This window comes from Oncorhynchus clarkii, chromosome 18, assembly GCF_045791955.1.
Source record: "Oncorhynchus clarkii lewisi isolate Uvic-CL-2024 chromosome 18, UVic_Ocla_1.0, whole genome shotgun sequence".
NCBI classification, from domain to species: Eukaryota; Metazoa; Chordata; class Actinopteri; order Salmoniformes; family Salmonidae; genus Oncorhynchus; species Oncorhynchus clarkii.
The window spans coordinates 24,775,789-24,788,158 of NC_092164.1; the positions used below are offsets into that span (position 1 = coordinate 24,775,789).

A 12,370-nucleotide genomic window follows, 5' to 3' on the forward strand; every position below is an offset into this window, starting at 1 on the left:
AAAAGTTAATTAGAATATTCCAAAATTCTAATTCCATTGTAGTGTTGTAATGTGTTCTAATTATATTTCTATGGGTCTCCCGGTCGGACCTTGAGAGGTGTGGGGCTGTATCCCCTCCAGAGGCGGGGTGCATCAGAGCGTGGCGTGGCGCTGAGTAGGCTGGGGCGGTTGCCGTCGCGGGTGAAGTCTGTGACGGCGGTGAGGGTGAGGCTGGCCCAGGCACACCCCTGTCTCCGGCTGCAGGCTGCAGTAGGCTGCAGCTCCACCTGGCAGGTAGACAGGGCCATGTTGGGGGCCTCCACGCTGGGATCCAGGCTGTCTGGGAGGGCAACAGGACACATAACAGTGTCTGGTTAGTAAATACCCCTACAGAGCTGCAAGACAGATAGCCTGAATATGAAATCAACCCCTAGCCCCTAGATCTGAGAAAGGATTGGATGGGTGTAAACAAACAGGAATTAATCACATGTTGAGTCTTTTGGTTTTAAACCCCTCTGGCACTAGTACAGTAAGCACTGGCTCACACAGTGGGGCTCCCGAGTGGTCTAAGGCACTGCATCTCAGTGCTAGAGGCATCACTACAGACCCTGGTTTGATTCCAGGCTGTGTAACAACCGGCCGTGATTGGGAGTCCCATAGGGCAGCGCACAAGTGGCCCAACGTCGTCCGGGTTAGGATTTGGCCAGGTTAGGCCGTCATTGTAAATATGACTTGCATAGTTAAATTAAGGTTAAATAAAAGAAAGAAAAACAAACACAGAGATGGCATGGTCATGGAAATTAGGCTATTCTAATTCTCACCTGAGTCACGGACACTCAGAGTGAGAGTGACTCCACATGGTCGGCCATGCTCTGTCCCGTAACAAGGGATAGGCACTGTACTGCGAATGGTCACAGCATGCTCTTTTCCGTCCTCCGCAATGTGCAGCACATCTGGAACAAACTGCAGGCAAAGAGAGAGAGAGGGAGCGAGAGTACAGACACAGATTCCTGGACAGACTGGGCTCAATGTTCATTTAATTTACAGCACGCGATGCAGTTCAGGAGGAGTTTAATGCTCAACAATGGATTATACACAACTTAGAGGTCAACCAACAACCATCCCAGTCTTCAAACACATTCAGAACGATGAGGGTTTTAGTAAATTGCATCAGTCATGATGGTTTACCTTAATTCCAGCGTAGAAGCTCTCACTCTCTTTGGCCAGAGATTGTGTCCGGCTGGAGTTACCCAGTAACGTGGAAACACTGCAGGAGAACTGTAAAAAATAATCCTACGTTAAGAATGACACAAGTAGCTACTATCAAGTGTTCAACTGGCAAGTCAGTGACAAAGCTATCTATGACACAAATGAAACACCATTTTCAATATTTTCCCTTCAAAAAAGCATAAGGCCATAAAAATGGTCTTTCTAATTTGTGTTTGTATGTGTAATTCATCCAAACATTTCACCGAGTCATGTGGCTTGTAGGCTACATGAGCAATGTGCTAGGGCTGGAGCCGTTGTGTGTTTAACTCCATCCTCAGTAAAGTAGTCACCCCTGATCTAGCCCAGCTGTGGCATCAGCATGTGTGGAACAGAGCCTGATGAGTGAGGCCAGGCCTGCTTTGTACTGCACAGCTTGTCATGGATACACACAACTAGCATCGCACGTTGTATCCATCCACACATGGCTTCCAATGGCTAATACAGTAATTGCTATCTGAAGTTTCAAGTTGTATTAGTCGTATACAGGATACACATGGTATACACTGTCCAATGAAATGCTTACTTGCAGGTTCCTTCTTGACAATGCAACAACAATAAGAAATAAGAAAATATAAGAATACGAACATAAACTAAATGGTTGAGTAGAATAGAATAAACATTTAAGCATAAGTATAATACAGGAAGGCACAATTTATAGTCCAACATTTACACGTGTATTGGGGAGGGGTGGATTTGGGGGCAACTGTTTAAATAGTGCAGTATTAACAATAGTAAATAATAATAATAATGTGTGTGTAGGATAACAGTTGGAGGTCAGGAGTCTGAAACCTTTGGAGTTGGCACTAGTGTGAGGCAAAGGTGTGTGCTTGCGGTGGTCCTATTCAATGTCTTCCTCCTGTGTGTCACTCCTGCACGGGCCGAATTTCCTAAGCCGCCTTAGGAAGTAGAGGCGCTGTTGCACTCTCTTGACAACAGGGGTGATGTTGTTGGTCCATGTGAATTCATCTGTGGTGTGGACACTGAGGAACTTAAAAATGCTGACTCTCTCTACTGCAGTCCCGCTGATGTGGATAGGGCATGTTCCCTCTACTTCCTAAAGTAAACAATCAACTCCTTTGTTTTGCTGACGTTGAGGGAGAGGTTGTTTTCCTGGCACCACAATGCCAGGTCACTTACCTCCTATCTAGAGGCTGATTCGTCGTTGTTGGTTTTCAGGCCTACAACCGTGGTGTCATCAGCAAACTTAATGATGGAAGTGGGATCATGCAAAGCCATGCAGACATGGGTGAACAGGGAGTGCAGCAGAGGGCTGAGGACACACCCTTGGGGGGCCCCTGTGTTAAGAGTCAGTGTGGTGGAGGTGTTGTTGCCAATCCTCACAGCCTGTGGTCTGCCTTTCAGGAAGTCCGTGACCCAGTTGCAAAGGGTAGTGTTCAGACCAAGGGCTCTGAGCTTGGTGATGAACTTGGAGGAAACAATAGTGGTGAATGCTGAACTGTAGTCACTGAACAGCATTCTTACATACTTTAGGTGTTCCTCTAGTCCAGATGCCTTAGGGCCGCCTGAATAGCGATGGAAATGGCATCTTCCGTGGATCTGTTGGAGCGGTAGGCAAATTGGAGTGGGTCCAGTGTGCCTGTCATGCTGGCCTTGACGTGGGCCATGACCAGCCTTTCGAAGCACTTTACGATTACAGGGGTGAGTGTGACAGGGCGATAGTCATTTGGCATGTCATCTTGGTTTTCTTGGGCACTGGGACTATGGTGGTCTCCTTGAAGCAAGTGGTGACTACAGCCTGTGACAGGGACAGGTTGAAGATATCTAATATCTGCGTTAGAAGAAGAGCCTCAATGCCACATACCAATTGCAAAGAAAGCATTTGATGGGAATCATGTGAAAGAGTACTCACAGCAATTAAAATTAAGAAAGACCAACCCTAAACTGAGACTGATGTATTCCTCTACCCTTACTGACCTCCTTTCTCTTCCTTGACAATCTGACACACCTTCTTCTATTCTTTTTTTCTACATGTTGAACCCCAGTCAGAAAGGTCAAGAGGTCAACAGGATCCATCCATTGGTTAAGCCACCAAAGATGGTCAACCCCCAATCCCCCATCACACAAACGCATGCATGTAAGCTCACACACACACATGCACGTAACACACACACATCCACATACACACGTCTGGTAGGCATTATTACCGTCTCCCCCAGTCTGAAGTGGACTCCGTCCATCTCCACCAATGAGAAGGTCTCCATGATAGAATCTTTCCTGATCTCCACCTTCATATTGGATGCCAGGTGTCGGGCCCAGACCACCAGATAGCCCAAGGGGAGTCCCGAGGTCTTCACCCCACTGAAGGTGCATCGCAGGTGGACACTGCTGCCCACCAGCTCTGGGATGATCACAGGCTTGTAGGATAATGCAGGGAGACTTGCTGAGGGATGAACAAGAAGCTGATATCAAGGACCACCCAGACATGATTAAATAAAGATTAAATGTGAATAATATTTATTTGAGCTTGTTGTGGTTGTTTACCTTTGCATTGCCCATTGACTTCCACCTCACCCGTGGGGCATAATTTAGGTCCAAATTCTGATATGACTAAAAACAAGAAAAACACAGTTTTTCAAATTTTATTTCCTCAATTCCACTCAAGGACTAAAAGGCTTTAGATCAGAGTGAACAAATAGAGCAGCAGACATATCTTAAGGCTAATAACAAATTCCAAATTCCAGCGAAGCAGTCACCCATACCTCCATTCACACCAAACGGACAGTGATTCTGTCATTCTAATTCACCTTTGGCACAATATCCCATACACCCCTGGGTGGGCTGCAGGTAGTACAGGAGAAACTCCCCACAGTTGCGTACTGAGATGGGGATGCGGAAGAGGCAGCAGTCCTTGGTGCTCCCGTGGAAGAACTGCCAGGTGGCACAGGCCGAGAGCTGGCGGACCTCCCCTGGGCGGGGCAATGAGCTATCAGTGAGAGACAGCCACACAGGCGCCTGGGTGCCACATCTGTTCATCTGGAGAGAAGACAATGACCCGTATTTACAAAGCATCTCAGAGTAAGTGCTGATCGAGGATCAGTTTTGCCTTTTAAATTGTAATGGGTATGAGGGGGGACCTGATCCTAGATCAACATTCCTACTTTGAGACGCTTTGTGAAAAAGCTTTCACCTGTTCTGTAGCTACTCATTATACAGTTTACACTCAACTTTTCACTGTAAAAAAAAAACACAATAAGCAAAAACCAAACACAGCTGTATTGAATGAGATCAGTTGTGTGGACTCACTTACATGGAAATGAACTGTGTAATTCATGCCTTGCATTGGTAACTACAGTTGGGATGTTTATAAAGAATAATCTTTATAATTCTCATAATACACCACGCTTTAAATATTGGATGCACAACATGTTCCATCAAGAAAACCACTTGATTAAGTACATTATCTCCTGTAGTGGACAACGTAATTAATGAAAATCCCTTGCACTGTGAAGAGTTAATCATAGTTTTGCCTGTATCATTCATGTGAATGGTAAATAAAAGAGGCCCTAAAATGGAGCCTGGTGGAACCACTTTACACACTAGGGGCAAGACGGCATGGTTTAACAGCTTTAGCTTACTTCCACACAGCTGGTGGGCATCTCTGCAGGCTTGTTGTTAATGCTGAAGCGGTACCATCCTGGGGAGAGGGAGTGATCACAGATCAGGTCCTGTATAGCAGTGTTCTGCAGGTCACTGGAGTCAAAGTCCACGCTGCGATACGGGTTTCTCAACATGCGGTAACCTCCCGGGTAGCACTCTGGAGCTGGGGGAGGCAGAAGGACAAAGTTCGTAAGAAAACACGTTACATTCACAGGATACATTTTATTTTTTAAGATGAACGTATTTAGAATATAGGAGTCTTTCTGGGTAGTCACTGTGATGTCAACCTGGACTGTGGAGGGAGGAAGGGAGGGAGGGATGGAGGAAGGGAGGGTTGGAGGGAGGGAGTGAGGAAGGGAGGGTTGGAAGGAGGGAGGGAGTGAGCAGGGCATGGTACCAAAAAAAGGTAGCAAAATATGTCATCCCAGTGGCTCTATAACTTCAGTCAGTTCCTTAAAGGGTGGAACTAGAGTTAAATTACTGTAACGTTTAGAGGGAGAGATGAGGAGGGTATATTCAAACAGGTAAAAATAACACACATTAATTTACCTAATTCCCCTCCTTTCTAAACTCACCCCTGGAGGGTTAGACAATAAAGCCAGCGATCCATGACAGATTCTGAACATAGCTCTCAGCTGAAGGCTAAAAATGGAGAGAAAATGACTTTAAAGTCAGACCTCTCACATCCTATGTCCATTCAAGTGTCAAAGAACCTGCACCAATATCACACTTCCCTGTCTGTAAATTGAAAATGGGTCAAAACGACTAGGACTTCAGGATATCAGTCAGAGCTATGACAGAGGGATAGGAAGGCCTTACTGCGTTTCTACCTAATGAAGAGCATACTTTGGAAATCCTACCTAGGTGACAATATTATGAAATTTATGTTGAATGATCAATCACAAAACATGGCATGTAGCACATTTCTTACAGTACCCCCAAATGACGTTAAATATTTCGCATCATTTGGATGCGGCAACAGTCTGCCCCCCTGGGCTAATGATGAAGGTTTGTCCTGGGGTGAGAGTTCCCTAGAGACTATTTATGAGGTTACCTCCCAACCGCGCTGTAAACTCTGTTAAAGGCCAATTTAACTAGGTTTTACCCAACAGCAACAGCCTCTCCTTTCCTCTCCTCTGGAAAACATGGCTGTTTGGAAAACCTTTGACCTTAGTGCTTGGAGAGAATTAGTTCCCAGACACAGACACAGACGAGGTGTAAAGCTTCCAGACAAGGTGTGTGTATGCAGAGAGATAGAGGATTTGTAAATACAACACATTTGGACGGCAAGGAAATATAATACACATTTTCAGTGCGGCCCTCCGGACCTTGTTGAAGACTAAATGTGGCAAAATGAGTTAGACACCCCTGCTGTATGGAGTAACTTGGTATTTGGTATTTTATTAGGATCCCCATTAGATATTGCAAAAGTAGCAGCTACTCTTCCTGGGGTCCACACAAAACATGAAACATGACATAATACAGAACATCAATAGACAGCTCAAGGATAGAACCACATATATATTTTTTAAAGGCACATGTACTGCAGCCTACATATCAATACATACACACAAACTATCTAGGTCAAATATGGGAGAGGCGTTGTGCCGTGAGGTGTTGCTTTATCTGTTTTTTTAAACCAGGTTTGCTGTTTATTTGAGCAATATGAGATGGAAGGAAGTTCCATGCAACAAGGGCTCTATATAATACTGTACTTGAATTTGTTTGGGGACTGGGAAAAGACCCCTAGTGGCATGTCTGGTAGGGTAAGTGTATGTGTCAGAGCTGTGTGTAAGTTGACTGTGCAAAACATTTGGGATTTCCAACACATTAACGTTTCTTATAAAATGAAGTGATGCAGTCAGTCTCTTCTCAACTCTTAGCTAAGAGAGACTGGCATGCATAGTATTTATATCAGCCCTCTGATTACAATGAAGAGAAAAACGTGCCTCTCTCTTCTGTGCCAGTTGCAGCTTAACTAGGTCTTTCCTTGAAGCACTGGACCACATGACTGGACATTAATCAAGATTAGACAAAACTAGAGCCTGCAGAACTTGCTTTTTGGAGTGTGGTGTCAAAAAATCAGAGCACCTCTTTATTACGGACAGACCTCTCCCCATCTTTGTAACCATTAAATCTATATGTTTTGACCATGACACTTTACAATCTAAGATAATGCCAACTATTTTAGTCTCCTCAACTTGTTCAAAAGCCACAATATTCATTACCAGATTAAGCTGAGGTCTAGAACTTAAGGAACGATTTGTACCAAATACAATGCTCTTAGTTTTAGAGATGTTCAGGACCAGTTTATTACTGGCCACCCATTCCAAAACAGACTGCAACTCTTTGTTAAGGGTTTCCGTGACTTCATTAGCTGTGGTTGCTGATGCATATATGGTTGAATCATCATCATACATGGACACACATGCTTTGTTTAATACCAGTGGCAGGTCATTGGCAAAAATAGAAAAGAGGGCCTAGAGAGCTGCCCTGCGGTACACCACACTTTGAGTTCTATTAGATAAATAGCTCTGAATCTACAATATGGCAGAGGTTGAAAAGCCATAACACAAAACCTAAGACTTCATCAAAAATGGCACCCTTTTCCCTACATAGTGCAATACTTTTGACCAGAGCCTTACAGACACGTGCATTATATAGAGAATAGGGTGCCATTTTAGACATAGAGTGGGTGACACACAACAACAGGCTCCCCATCATGATCTGACCTATGACCCCAACCATGGTGCTGCTAGTGAAAGAATGCTTTGTTGTCTCATGAAGAGATGGCCATCAGAGTCCATTCTCAGGGCAGTTGTTTAGTGGTTTAACTCTCTGGCTACACACACACATGCACAAATGCACACACACATACAGGCACACGCACACATGTGCGCACTCACCAACACACACGCCGTGCTGTGGTGAACTGAAGGGTCAGGGCCCATTCTTTGATTTATTTGTTGTGACAACTCTGCTGAAGGAGCAAATTGGATGTGGGAGAGGAGAAACACCAAGGAACTAGTGCTTACTTCCCCTAATGGTATAAATCTACTAGTCCCCTGCACTGTATAACCCAATTACTCAAAACCTTTGAGTAAACCCGTTGCACTTAAAAGGATACTTCAGAATTGTGGCAATGAGGCCCTTTATTAACTTCCCCAGAGTAAGATGAACTCGTGGATACCATTTTTTATGTCTCTGCGTACAGGCAGTTTGAAGGAAGTTGCTGACTTGCGGTAGTGCAATTGCTAACTAGCGCTAGCATAATTACTGGAAGTCTATGGTATCTGCTAGCAGATCCACATAAGTCCATGGTATCTGCTAGCAGATACACATAGACTTCCAGTCATTGCACTCATGCTAGTTAGCTTTGGCTTGCGAAAATATATCTAATTTCCTTCATACTTGACACAGAGTCAATTTAATGGTATTTACAAGTTCATCTAACTCTGAGGAAGTATATAAAGGGCCTCATTGCCAAAATCCCAAAGTATCCCTTTAATATACAGTGGGGCAAAAACGTATTTAGTCAGCCACCAATTGTGCAAGTTCTCCCACTTTAAAAGATGAGAGAGGCCTGTAAAAAAAAAATCCAGAAAATCACATTGTAGGATTTTTTATGAATTTATTTGCAAATTATGGTGGAAAATAAGTATTTGGCCAATAACAAAAGTTTATCTCAATACTTTGTCATATACCCTTTGTTGGCAATGACAGAGGTCAAGCGTTTTCTGTAAGTCTTCACAAGGTTTTCACACACTGTTGCTGGTATTTTGGCCCATTCCTCCATGCAGATCTCCTCTAGAGCAGTGATGTTTTGGGGCTGTTGCTGGGCAACACGGACTTTCAACTCCCTCCAAAGATTTTCTATGGGGTTGAGATCTGGAGACTGGCTAGGTCACTCCAGGACCTTGAAATGCTTCTTACGAAGCCACTCCTTCGTTGCCCGGGAGGTGTGTTTGGGATCATTGTCATGCTGAAAGACCCAGCCACGTTTCATCTTCAATGCCCTTGCTGATGGAAGGAGGTTTTCACTCAAAATCTCACAATACATGGCCCCATTCATTCTTTCCTTTACACGGATCAGTCGTCCTGGTCCCTTTGCAGAAAAACAGCCCCAAAGCATGATGTTTCCACCCCAATGCTTCACGGTAGATATGGTGTTCTTTGGATGCAACTCAGCATTCTTTGTCCTCCAAACACGATGAGTTGAGTTTTTACCAAAATGTTCTATTTTGGTTTCATCTGATCATATGACATTCTCCCAATCTTCTTCTGGATCATCCAAATGCTCTCTAGCAAACTTCAGACGGGCCTGGACATGTACTGGCTTAAGCAGAGGGACACGTCTGGCACTGCAGGATTAGAGTCCCTTGCGGCATAGTGTGTTACTGATGGTAGGCTTTGTTTGTTTGGTCCCAGCTCTCTGTAGGTCATTCACTAGGTCCCCCCCGTGTGGTTTTGGGATTTTTGCTCACCGTTCTTGTGATCATTTTGACTCCACGGGGTGAGATCTTGCGTGGAGCCCCAGATCGAGGGAGATTATCAGTGGTCTCGTATGTCTTCCATTTCCTAATAATTGCTCCCACAGTTGATTCCTTCAAACCAAGCTGCTTACCTATTGCAGATTCAGTCTTCCAAGCCTAGTGCAGGTCTACAATTTTGTTTCTGGTGTCCTTTGACAGCTCTTTGGTCTTGGCCATAGTGGAGTTTGGAGTGTGACTGTTTGAGGTTGTGGACAGGTGTCTTTTATACTGATAACAAGTTCAAACAGGTGCCATTAATACAGGTAACAAGTGGAGGACAGAGGAGCCTCTTAAAGAAGAAGTTACAGGTCTGTGAGAGCCAGAAATCTTGCTTGTTTGTAGGTGACCAAATACTTATTTTCCACAATAATTTGCAAATAAATTAATAAAAAAATCCTACAATGTAATTTTCTGGATTTTTTTTATCATTTTGTCTGTCATTGAAGTGTACCTATGATGAAAATTACAGGCCTCTCTCATCCTTTTAAGTGGGAGAACTTACACAATTGGTGGCTGACTAAATACTTTTTTGCCACACTGTATTGAACTTCAGTCGTCTCAGGCCAGTGGCACAATATGTTCATTTATGGTTAGATCAGAACTTCCGTTATAATAATTGGCCTGTACAGAGAATTAAGTCAAAACCACAAGTCCAAATTAGTGTGAAACCAAATCCAAACTGGCCTCCCTTGGGGGCATTTTGCTGCAGCAGGACAAACCACAGTTGAGGTCAGCTCAATGCTGATTGGCCAATTTTTTATATATTTTTTTTATCAGCTTGAACATTTTGAGTAATGCCCCCACAAAGCCACTTCTCTAATATAATTTCCCAGTGTGCCTTGCCTTTTTGAGTGAATTGTAGAGTTACCACCCATGACTGTATTTGTTAGTGACAGAGACATAGCTGCTGAATTCATTCATTTTCAGTCCTGTGGCCTTCACCAAGTGAGTTCCTAGGCAAATGTTATCATTATAATTAAACTCTATTCAGTATAAATCTCATATGGCCTTATTTTTTACCCTAATACAGTGGCCTGAAACTCATGGTTTATAGGCCACATCAGGCCTGCAAGTAGGGTTGCAAAATTCCAGTAACTTTCCCAAAAATCCCAGATTTTCAAAAAATCCTGGATGAAGAATTTCCAGGAATCTCCCAACCCAAAGTTCTGGAAAACCTCTGAAATTTACCAGAGTTTTGCAACCCTACCTGCAAGTCACATTATGCTGGCTTGCAAAGTGATGTGTAATTCCTATTGGAATCCAGCCAGAGTTAGGATATCCAACAGTTAAAATATTTATTCACCCACAAACTGCATTCATAATGACTGCCAGGGTTAGGAACAGTGTGAGGAAACTACCTAAGCCATTTAAACTGAAACAACCATTTCAGTAACGGGTGCAAAAAAAATCTAATTAAATAGCATGTGTAGCATACGATTATTTCATCAATCACTTAATGTCCATGCAAAAACACAAACATCTACCTCCAGTAGTGCATGCTAAGGAAAAAAATACATTTGTTGTCATAACTTCTTAAAAGAATATCAGTACCGCACAAACAATTTAAACAATAATGATTTTTAATTTACTTTGGGTTCAATTTACTAGATGTTTTTGAGTAAAAAATGCCTTGGGGCTTACAGTGTTGGGGAGAAAACGTCCAACTCCAAGTCTACAATTGTCTATGTTTAAAATGCCATTCATTACATGTACTGTATGTGCTGTCTGTTCTGTACTGTCCCACATAGGCTATATTTACAACTCTGTATTGACATTGTTTTAATGTTGTATTACTGGTAACATGGTTAGAATCCTGTAAAGCTGCCCACGACAAAACTCCTTATGCATATCTACTTATCTACTTGTTGGCTGGTGGTGAGTGACAGGTATGCACGGCTTTAGAACTAGACACCAAATGACACAGCCACACAACCTCTAATTGTGTCCTCCTCAGCAACTGGCCACAGTGCCAAGTTCTCCAGCAGCTTGCATTTCTAAAACACTTAGGCCTACAGTATTATGCATTATATACAACTTACATTATAGGCCTACTGTAAGGTGTTGAGAAAGAGACCTAAGCAACACAGTGCCAAGTTCTCCAGCTGGTTGTATTTCTAGATCACTTATAATAATAGAGAGTCCAGTGCATCATTATGTAAGGTGTCAAAGCACAACACTTGCCATAGACCTATACAGAGCTATACCACTCTATACTATGATTGTTTAACAGTATTTAATTTATAAGTAGAACAACAAAAGGCTGGTTTAGGTACCAAGGGAGACATTTGTTCCACCTCCCCCAAAAGCAATCCAGACTGTAACTGTATGTAAGGCTATAATGATTTTCAGCCCTGCTATATTGTCTGCGGATGTGTCCAATAAACTGCTGCTTTCTTACCATATGGTCCATACCGCCATACCACACTGCCTTAAATCTGATGCAGCTGTCTGACAATGGAAAAGTTTGGGAAAATGTTCTGATCCTCTCAAGTCTTATCTGTGAATTTTTGTTATTAAAAAGTATCTGGAGGAGTGAAAGAACACTGACAATACACTTTGTTATATTCCCTGGATCATAATAAATCATCAAACTGCAAAGCTCTCATCAGTCAACAATTGTGCGCTAAACTAAATTGTGATATCTTCCTTTTTTATTAAGGGCAATAGTCGAGGCATTCACGTCTTACTGTACTTTTTTAAAACGTTATGATTTATTCGACTTACCTAACTGGGCAAGCGCTCTCAACTGCATCAAACAGAGAAACACAATGCGCAGATATCCCGGGACTGACGCCTGTGAGAGGCTGCAAACTACGCAATCCATAGTAGCGGTTCACAATTTCACCGAAGGAAAATATGCCACAAATTTTCACAGATGTTAGATCCCATTTGAGAATCTTCGAAAGTTTTCCAAATGTTCTTGAGTGACGAAATAGTTATCGTTTAGTTGTTTCGGAGCATCGGTTCAGAAC

At 43.1% G+C, this 12,370-nt stretch overlaps 1 protein-coding gene across 1 annotated transcript in view; it reads right to left on the reverse strand.

The window, feature by feature from the left end:
* Positions 1-12,370, reverse strand: part of LOC139373256 (von Willebrand factor D and EGF domain-containing protein) — a 48,780-nt gene extending 36,410 nt beyond the window's left edge. Inside the window, exons 1-8 of the mRNA XM_071113559.1 lie at positions 12,123-12,370; positions 4,845-5,029; positions 4,014-4,242; positions 3,751-3,816; positions 3,414-3,649; positions 1,168-1,257; positions 801-942; positions 90-319 (exon numbers count right to left, since the gene is read on the reverse strand). Of these exons, the coding sequence (XP_070969660.1) occupies positions 90-319; positions 801-942; positions 1,168-1,257; positions 3,414-3,649; positions 3,751-3,816; positions 4,014-4,242; positions 4,845-5,029; positions 12,123-12,222 (1,278 nt within the window). The 5' untranslated portion in view covers positions 12,223-12,370. The remainder of the gene's footprint in view (positions 1-89; positions 320-800; positions 943-1,167; positions 1,258-3,413; positions 3,650-3,750; positions 3,817-4,013; positions 4,243-4,844; positions 5,030-12,122) is intronic.